The sequence below is a fragment of the Scylla paramamosain genome, chromosome 3 (genome assembly GCF_035594125.1).
Source record: "Scylla paramamosain isolate STU-SP2022 chromosome 3, ASM3559412v1, whole genome shotgun sequence".
In the NCBI taxonomy this organism is placed as follows: Eukaryota; Metazoa; Arthropoda; class Malacostraca; order Decapoda; family Portunidae; genus Scylla; species Scylla paramamosain.
This window is the reverse complement of record NC_087153.1, coordinates 31,708,022-31,718,021: the sequence shown is the minus strand read 5'-3', so window position 1 is coordinate 31,718,021 and position 10,000 is coordinate 31,708,022. Positions and strand designations below refer to the sequence as shown.

The 10,000-nt window shown below is 41.5% G+C and overlaps 1 protein-coding gene across 1 annotated transcript in view; it reads left to right on the top strand.

Annotated features, from left to right (window-relative positions):
• The window catches only part of LOC135096700 (uncharacterized), a 23,778-nt gene extending 16,086 nt beyond the window's left edge, over positions 1-7,692 (top strand). Inside the window, exons 2-3 of the mRNA XM_063998441.1 lie at positions 4,709-4,887; positions 7,446-7,692. Coding sequence (XP_063854511.1) covers positions 4,709-4,887; positions 7,446-7,692 — 426 coding nt within the window. The remainder of the gene's footprint in view (positions 1-4,708; positions 4,888-7,445) is intronic.
• Positions 7,693-10,000: the final 2,308 nt, after the last annotated feature.

Here is a 10,000-nt window from a genome sequence, read left to right as displayed (position 1 = left end):
GACTGGTGGTGGTGGTGGTGGTGTTGTCCTTGCCTCCAGTAACACCGATTGGCTCCAGTTAAAGGCCGCCACCTAATTACCTTGCCCTCCTCTTCTTCCTCCTCCTCCTCTTCTTCCTCCTCCTTCTCCTCCTCCAGTGCAGGTGTCAAGGCCAGTCCGTGATTAGTGGCCATTATGAAGTATTGATCTGTATTACTGTGTGTGTGTGTGTGTGTGTGTGTGTGTGTGTGTGTGTGTGTCAATGCTACCACTAACAAAATTCATAGTCATATTTATCTTATCCTTTTATCATCATTATTTTAATACTCTCCCTTTTAGTCTGGCCTGTGTTTATGCATTATGTATTTTATCTATGCACCACCAACACCACTACCTTCACTACCACCACCACCACCACCGCTACCACCGCAGAGCGTTTTCTGTAACATATGCGTGGTACAGTATATTGTTTTTAGTGGTCATTAAATGTTACACGGACGGTTTTATATACACGGGTATGCTGAATTTTGCATTTTAAACGTGTACTCAATGAATAATCTATCTATCTATCTATCTAACTATCTATCTATCTATTCATCTATTTATTCAGCTAGCTATCTATCACCACTATCACACCTAACATCCCCATTCACTACCTATTACTCTCCCCTAACTTCTCCCCTCCAACTCCTATACACCATAACTCCAAAATTTTCATAACTACTCCTCCTCTCCCTCTTCTTCCTTCCCCTCCCCCACCATCCCCATCACTCTCCCCTCATCATCCCCACCACACCATTAGCAAGACACCCCAACTTTTACTCCCCACAACTACACCACACACCCCCACCACACGTCCACATTCACATTGCCCCCCCATCTCCTGCCATCTGTGTTCGTTGCCACCCCTTTCTCCCCCCATCGAGTGCTAATTTAGTCTGCCTCCTCCCCCTTTCTTCTCCTTCCTCCCCTTCTTCTCCCCTTCTTTTCAGTTTGCTAAGTAGGCCTTGCTTCTCCCCTTCACTTACAAAAAATCCATTTCTCAAGTCCATCTCTCTCTCTCTCTCTCTCTCTCTCTCTCTCTCTCTCTCTCTCTCTCTCTCTCTCTCTCTCTCTCTCTCTCATCTCCGATATTCTTCTCAGCAGGTTACCCTCTTTCTCCTCTTCTTCCTTCTCCTCCTTCTCCTCATTCTCCTTAATCTTATCTCCCCCTTCTTTTCACTGTCACGTGATTAGGACGACGAGAGAGAGAGAGAGAGAGAGAGAGAGAGAGAGAGAGAGAGAGAGAGAGAGAGAGAGAGAGAGAGAGAGAGAGAGAGAGAGAGAGAGAAATTACTTATACATAATCTGGCTCTTTTCTTCTTGTGTGTAGGCCTAAACGAGTGCCAGGGATGACAGAGAGAGAGAGAGAGAGAGAGAGAGAGAGAGAGAGAGAGAGAGAGAGAGAGAGAGAGAGAGAGAGAGAGAGAGAGATAAGGGGGGAAAAATACTTGGAACTAAAAAAAAAATCCCTAACTTTTCTTTCTAGATACGATGAGTAAAAGTCAACGAATAATAATAATAATAATAATAATAATAATAATAATAATAATAATAATAATAATAATAATGGAAGGGAAGAGGAAAAACGGGTGTTGTTAACTTCTTTTGTTGTATTTATTTATGAGAGTAATTATTTCTCCTCTCCTTTCTCCACTTTCAGAGTTTTAGCGAGAAACAGAAATAATTCCTCCAATCTTGTTTCCTCTCGCAGCTGTTGGAGAGAGAGAGAGAGAGAGAGAGAGAGAGAGAGAGAGAGAGAGAGAGAGAGAGAGAGAGAGAGAGAGAGAGAGAGAGAGAGAGAGAGAGAGAGAGAGTCTTAAAATACGACCGTAACTTCTCTCTTTTCTTTAGCTTTTCTTCTCCCTCCATCTTCTCCCTTCCTCCTTCCTCCTTCCTCCTCCTTTACCTCCTCCTCACCCCCTGCCTCTTCTCATTTTCCTTCCCCCTTTCTCCCGTTTTTTTCTTCCTCCATGTATAACCTATTCCCTTTTTCCCCCTTTTCCCTCTTTTTTTTTACAATATTCCATTTTTTACATGTTCAGACACGTCAATTTCCGGAGACTACTTTTTTTTCTCTTTCTTTCTCTTCCTTGTTCCTCCTCCGCGTCCTCCTCTCGTTATTTCTTTCTCTCCTTCTTTTCTTTCTTCTCGTGTAGCAGAGTGGTCTTTTCTAATATTTTGTTCTCTCTCTCTCTCTCTCTCTCTCTCTCTCTCTCTCTCTCTCTCTCTCTCTCTCTCTCTCTCTCTCTCTCTCTCTCTCTCTCTCTCTCTCTCTCTCTCTCATTCCTCAGCAGTCATCCTCGGCTGTTACATTTTCTTTATTTTTTTCTTTTCTTTCTTTTGTCTTTTCTTTTTTTTTTTGCTGTTTTTTTTTCCTTTCCTTGATATTCTCTTCCTTCTATTAAGTTTAGTCTTCGCTGTTCGTTGTTGTTATTGTTATTGTTTTTTGTGTTCTTTTTCTTGTTCTTTTTTCTTTTTTTCTCGCTTATCTTCAGTTCCTCGTCCTCCTCTTTCTCCTCCTTTCTCCTCGTCTTTCCTTCTCCTCCTCCTCCTCCTCCTTCTTTTTCTTCTTTTCTCTTTTTTTTACTTCACTTTCTCTTCCATCTTTTCCTTCTTTTTATTCTTCCTCTTCCTTCTCCTTCTGCCTTCTCTTCTTCCTCTGCCCTCTCCCACTACTCCTCCTCCTCCTCGTCCTCCTCCTCCTCCTCCTCCTCCTCCTCCTCCTCCTCCTCCTCCTCTTCAAGCATCTCCACTTTGTCCCAAGAGAGCGAACACAACCCCGCCATTGGTCATTCAAACGGACACACGTAGACTGACAGGAGAGCTTGGGTCGTACAAACACACACACACACACACACACACACACACACACACACACACACACACACACACACACACACACACACACACACACACACACACGGTAGAAAATTTCATCCTCACCTGTATAAAGTCTGAGACAGGCCTATGCTTCTCTCTCTCTCTCTCTCTCTCTCTCTCTCTCTCTCTCTCTCTCTCTCTCTCTCTCTCTCTCTCTCTCTCTCTCTCTCTCTCTCTCTCTCTCTCTCTCTCTCTCTCTCTTAGGGGAGATAAGGGACTCTTCTTTTATATACATTATGCACATTTGTTATGAGTGTCAATAATTAGCTAGGTAGAAATAACACACACACACACACACACACACACACACACACACACACACACACACACACACACACACACACACACACACACACACACACACACACACACACACACACACACACATAAAAGTCGTAATTCATTCTGCAAGGAAAGAATGAGGTTAAGGAATAACTTAAAAAAAAAGGCTATATTGATGATAATGTAATAGTGATGAGGTGATGGAATGCAGGGTGTATATAAGGAAGAAATTATCCAGTGTGCTTCAATATCTATGCTGTTACTGTTACTTGTTAAGGCCATGCTGTTGGATTTTAAAGCACTAAGTCAGTTATGTATTATTTCATCACTTAAAAAAAAAAAAAAAGCTTCCTGGACCACGCACATACTTCCTACCTTCCATGTCATTCTATTTTTGCACACACCTTATTCCTCTTCTGCTACCCCCCACCCCAACACTTTGTAAGCCATCTTTTACACTCGGCTGACTTGTAGACTTGAGTGTATCGACCATATGACTGAGACGGACAGACAGACAGACAGATAGACAGACAGATAGACAGACAGATGGATAGATTTAGGGGGACATTGCCGCCTCACTTACAAAATCATCCAGTTCGAGGCTCTCTCTCTCTCTCTCTCTCTCTCTCTCTCTCTCTCTCTCTCTCTCTCTCTCTCTCTCTCTCTCTCTCTCTCTCTCTCTCTCTCTCTCTCTCTCTCTCTCTCTCTCTCTCTCTCTCTCTCTCCGTTCTTCTTCCTGCATAAGACTGAATGTTTATATACGACTAATTTCTTTCTTAGCATAAGACTTCCTAACTTCACAATTTTCATATTAACTCATTTCTGTTATAATTTTACTTTATCTCATTATTTTCGATCTTTCGGTACCAAATCAACTTTTTACAATAATAAAAATAATGTTAATAATAGTTATCTTTGGAATAATTTTCTGCTTTTATTAACCATCCTTCCCCGGAACCCAATGGCCTCTTTTTATTTTTATTTTTATTTTTTTTTATTTTATTTCTTTTCGGTCTAAGATGAGATTATTTTATTAAGTTTTATGGCGGAGGTCTATTAAGGTCATTGAATTACCTCCAGTGTCTGTTATTATCCTCGGTTTAAAAGTCACTAGTTTAACACAGTTCTGACTTACAATAGGGCGTTTCGGTAAGTACCATGAGGACAGCCGGATTCTAATCTAAGCGTTCATATTTTGTATGATTTTTCTTTTGATTTATAACTTCATCTTAGTTATATTTCATCTCGTTATTTGGAATTTCTGTTTTGATTTTTTTTTTCCTTTCATGTGTATATTTTTTTGGCATGAGTCGCGATATGACACCGATGCTGAAGCGACTGAGGCCAGTGTTCTTAATCAGTTTGTCCTCTCATCTGGAACATTTTCAAATACCACAGAGATAATTAGTGGTCTTATTTTCATTTTTCTTTTCTTTTCTTTCCACTGATGATGCAGACTTTATTAAACTATCCCAAAAAATCATAAGAAAACTACCCTAAAAACCTCTTAAAACTTCCACTGCAGCCTGTTGTAATCAGTCGAAATAAGACGCCAAAATGTTTAAAAATGAAGCCCTTAGAGTTCATACTTCAATCCAAGTCGATGTTCCTCTCTCCTGGTCCCAGCAGAGCAGTCACACAGCCTCATCAACGAGTGCGTCTTTCTTTCAGTCATTACGCTTCCTCTCCTGTTTCCCACCCAAGGTACGTCGTGTAGCACTGAGCGATTGGGTTATATTGATGAAAACTGAAACTTGAGAGAGAGAGAGAGAGAGAGAGAGAGAGAGAGAGAGAGAGAGAGAGAGTGGGGGGTGTGGGTCATATATTGCAATCAGATCAGGTAGGAGTGGATCCCCTCCTAAGAAGCAGAGCTATTTCGCTAAAAAAGACAAAACAACAACACCTGCGGGCCTTGGCAGCTCTATCCGATCTCTTCAAGCTTCCGTGGTTGATTCAGTCCAATTAACTTGCCCTCAGGTGCATACAGTCTGAGAGGCGATGGTCATACTGTTAAATGTACCTCTGAAAGATTTACTTTAACCTTCTTTTAACTCTCTCTATACAAATTAATGATCTAGAAAATATTTAGCGATCGAGAAACAATTATAGAAATAACGGGTTCAAGCTTGATAAAGTTATATCTGAAATAGAGAAAGAATCTGGTTCCCAAATAGTGGCGAAAGTTAAAAAACACAGACTCAATAGTCAAGTTGTTAGTGGCGAGTGAAGAAAAAATTTTAAACAAGATAAGACAAATTCATAAATAGGAATGATAGGTGGGTGTGGCCATGTATGGTGTTCACAAGAATCGCCATGTATAGGCCTGCTGGCTACCAACAATTTCTTTTGTGTTGCTGTGTTCTCGGATGATTACAGAGACAAAGGGGAGAGCAAACAGTAGCAGACCTGTTAGCCCATTGGATACAGTCTGTGATAAGCCACACTACCTAACCTTAAAAGACGAGTAACATAGTGAAAGCGAAGACCCCCTCCCCACCCACTGCAACACAGGAAGATCGAGACAAACCTCTGTAACTAAAGTGGTTAACCGATTAGCCTTATTTTTTCTGATTGACTTCCCCTTGAGTAGCAATTAAGTGAGCCTTTTTGAAGATTTTGTAGGCTTTGACCAGCCTCCTATGAACATAAAACAAATAATACGCCACTAGAAGCAAACTACCTGATCCTCTCCCATTAACTTTTCTTTCTTTCCTTTTTTTTTTTTTTTTGACTAGAAATAAGGTAATTTTTATTGATTCTGTAACTCTTGATTAGCCTCCTTTAAACATGAAAAAAGAGTACATAAATAAAAACCTGCGCCTCCAAAACTAAACTGAAAAACCCTCTCGGTACTTTTTTTTTTTCAGTTAAGATATTTTAGAGAGCGAAAAAAATAAGGTCTTTTAAAGATCTCATAACTTTCAACCATCATCCTTTACACATAAAAACAAATTACAAGAGCTCCAGAATTAAATTGCCAATCTCAGCCAGAACCACCCTTATTTACTGATGAGGCGCGGCAGATAAGACATTTTACAACTCACAGAGACCCTGAGCTGTAGTCGTAGTCACCTTGGCGGCTATCTCTCTCACCTTTAGCAGGTTATAGGGGATATTACTGAGGCCTTCAAGGATGTTCTCATGATTCTAGCGATAATTTAGCAAGCATTCTACGTCATCAATGTGAAAAAAAACACCTGTTATTATTATTATTATTATTATTATTATTATTATTATTATTATTATTATTATTATTATTATTATTATTAGACTAATAATCTATGTGGCCTTTAAAAATAATCCTGACACGAGAAGAAAGCGTTTAAAAATGTGAATCTTTGAACAGACTCTTAACACATGAAAATAAAACAGGTCTGTACTCACGCGCACCAACCACCAGGTAGACTCAAGTAGACTCACCTGAGATGCACTTCAGGTATTCCCGCTAACACCAGCCAACACACTCACCTGCAGGGAAGAAGGATAAGGAATTAATTCACCTGTTTCACCTCAGCCTGCCTTTTAATCGCCCCCGCAGGGAAAGTAGAATTAGACACACGGTAAGAAAGTTAACGGTGTGTGTGTGTGTGTGTGTGTGTGTGTGTGTGTGTGTGTGTGTGTGTGTGTGTGTGTGTGTGTGTGTGTGTGTGTGTGTGTGTGTGTGTGTGTGTGTGTGAAGAATTTTGTTAATGTTGTTTTTTCTTCTTCTACCTGTTACTCTTATAGTAGTAGTAGTAGTAGTAGTAGTAGTAGTAGTAGTAGTAGTAGTAGTAGTAGTAGTAGTAGTAGTAGTAGTAGTAGTAGTAGTAGCAGTAAAAATGATGATGATGATGATGATGATGATGATGATGATGATGATAATATGATAATTGTTATTATTATTCTAGGTGTTTCAACTTTTTTACAATTCTATATTGTTAAAATTATCACTGATAACATCATAATCACTACGAGTAAATAACATCATGACATTTATTATTATTATTATTATTATTATTATTATTATTATTAATATTATTATTATTATTATTATTATTATTATTATTATTATTATTATTATTATTCCAGGTGTTTCTACTTTTCGTTTCTTTTTTACTCTTTAAATAGCTATAATTATCACTAATAACTCCATAACCAAGCCGAGTAAATGGAGTGAAAACTACTTTTTTCCAGCAAATTAAGAGCTTTGTGATTTTACAGACGAGATTCTCAACTCGCTTAAAAATGACCCAAGAACTTCAACTTTTGTAAATTTACTCAAGAGCCTCAAACTTGAGCAAACTTCCTTCGAACACCGGCAAGACGAGGCCCCAGGACGACCCCAGGACGACCCCAGAGGAGCCCACACCCCGCCTGCCCAAACCACGACCCCCAGCACCCCCCACCACCGCCACCACCACCAGCCCCACCCAAGTCCGTCCGTCAGACCGTCGTCCCTTCCCTGCCGAGCTCCCACCCCTGGTCCCAGCCTCCCTGCCCCAGCCGTGCCCTCGCCACCATGGCCACTAACACCTGAAAGAAACATCGACTACTTCTTTTTGGGTACAGTACGTCTTGTGTCCTGCTTCTCCTATTCATCTTTCTTCAAATGTGAGAAATACTGAGTGGGTAGTACGTATGTGGTCCTCCTCCTACTCCTACTCCTCCTCTTCCTCGTCGTCTTCCTTCTCCTCCTTTTCATCCTCCTCCTTCTCTCACACCAAGGCGGCCCCACCAAGGGTAAAGGAGGCACCTTGAGTACATCTAACCAGCCGTAAACTTCTCCTCTCCTCTCCTCTTACAAGAAAGAAAAAAATTAAGAGGAGGATGCGACGGATGGATAAAAATTACGTAGACGGGGAAAAAAATACACATATATAATACGGCAAACCCTTTAGTGATGATGCTATGCTCCTACACTCCCCCTTCCCTCTGCCTCCCCTCCAGCCCCCTAAGCCCCCGTAAGGTAGAGGTTTAGTTAAGGAGGGAAAATTTTGTACAGGGGCAGGGATAAGAGGTTGGCGGAGGAGTGTAATGAGCTACGCGAACCAGCTATAGTAACGCGTATACTCCCCCCTCCCCTCTGCCTCCCACTCCCCCTTATCCCTTGTGCCTACCCTTACCCCTACTCCCTTTCCCCTTCTGCCTCACTTCTCTTACCTACTACGTACCTTCCGCTCCCATTTCCCAGCTCTCTCTTCCTCGCTTTATACCTCTTCCATCTCATCCTTCTTTTTCTTCTTCTTCTTCTATACACCATCTCTTCCTTCCTTCATCTCCTCTTCCTCTTCTTCCTCCTCAAGCTTAAAGTCAGTTATTTCTTTTCTTTTTTGTCTCTTTTTTTTCTATTTTCTGCTTTATTCATTTCTCGCACGTGTTACTTTTTTTTATAGTTTTATTTTCTTCATTTGTTTTCTTTCTTCGTCCTCCTCCCATCACTACTGTCATTCTTACTTATGGCGAAATTTTGGTTTATTCACGTCTCTCTCTCTCTCTCTCTCTCTCTCTCTCTCTCTCTCTCTCTCTCTCTCTCTCTCTCTCTCTCTCTCTCTCTCTCTCTCTCTCTCTCTCTCTCATTTCCATTCTTATCACCTCTCCCTCCTCTTCCGCCTTATCCTTCTCTCCCTACTGCCTTCCAATCGCATTCCTTCTTTACCTACTACTGCTCTTCTTACTCTCCCCCACCCACCTCCTTCCCTTCCTCCCTTTTTCCCCCAGTCATCTTTGTCTATCCCTCTCTACCTTTATCTCAATACCCGCATCTTTCCTCCTACACATCTTCCTTACATTGCACCTCCTTCAATATCCTTTCCTTTCCTTCCTCAGCCACGCCCCTTTCCAGCCGCGGTCTTAAGGATGTTGAGGAGAAAGCTAGGACCATTTTTTTCCCCTTTTCCCTCCCCCCACCCAGTGCTTTCCGCCTCATGTCGTCGTAACTACGTGGAAGGATCTGTGTGGTGGCGGGCTTCGTTAGGACAGAGTGATCATGTCTCCCTTTATTCCTCTTGCCGCTACTCCTCCTCCTCCTCCTCTTTCTTCAGCTGAACCTCAGTCTTGCTACCTTGACTGGTTTAGTATTATTTTTTTTTCTTTTCGGCTTTATTTTTTTTTTTTTCTTACATTTTTGTCATGTGTTATGCTATTTTTCTCTTTCTTTTTCTCTCTTGATTGTTGTTGTTGTTTTTTGTTGTTTTGTTATTGTTGTCGTCGTCCTCCTCATACTCCTTGTCCTCTTCTTTTTCTTTGTCGCTTTCTTCCTCTTCTTCGTCTCCTTCTTTTTCGTCTTCTTCCTTCTCCTCCTCCTCTCTTCATCATTTTTTTTTTCCGCCTCCTCTTCCTCCTCCTCTTCCTCTTGGTGTACAGTACATTTCTTCATTAATTAGTTAGCTAGAATAAGTTCCCAAACAGCCATAGAAGGACTGAAGACTCTCCTGTTGTTTGGTTATCCTGTGTAATCCTAAGTAATCCTCCTCCTCTTCTTCCTCCTCCTCCTCCTCCTCTTCCTCCCTCCTCCTCCATCTCATCCTCCTCGTCATCATCATCTCCCCTCCTTCCTTCTTTTTTTCTACCTTTTTTTTTCCTTCGCTCACCTCATCCCTCCCTTTCCTGTCTCCCTCCCTGCCTTCCTTTTCATCCTTCCTTCCCCTCCATTCCCTTTTTTTCCCTCTCCCTTTGTCCCTCGCTCCCTAGATACCCCCTCTCTATCTCTCTCCCTAGATACCCCCCTCTCTCTCTCTCTCTCTCTCTCCCTGTCTCATCTCCCCTCTTCGTAATGATTTGAAAGGCCTATAACACCGCTATTTCCTGACATGATTGCACCTCACCTCCTATTTTTCCC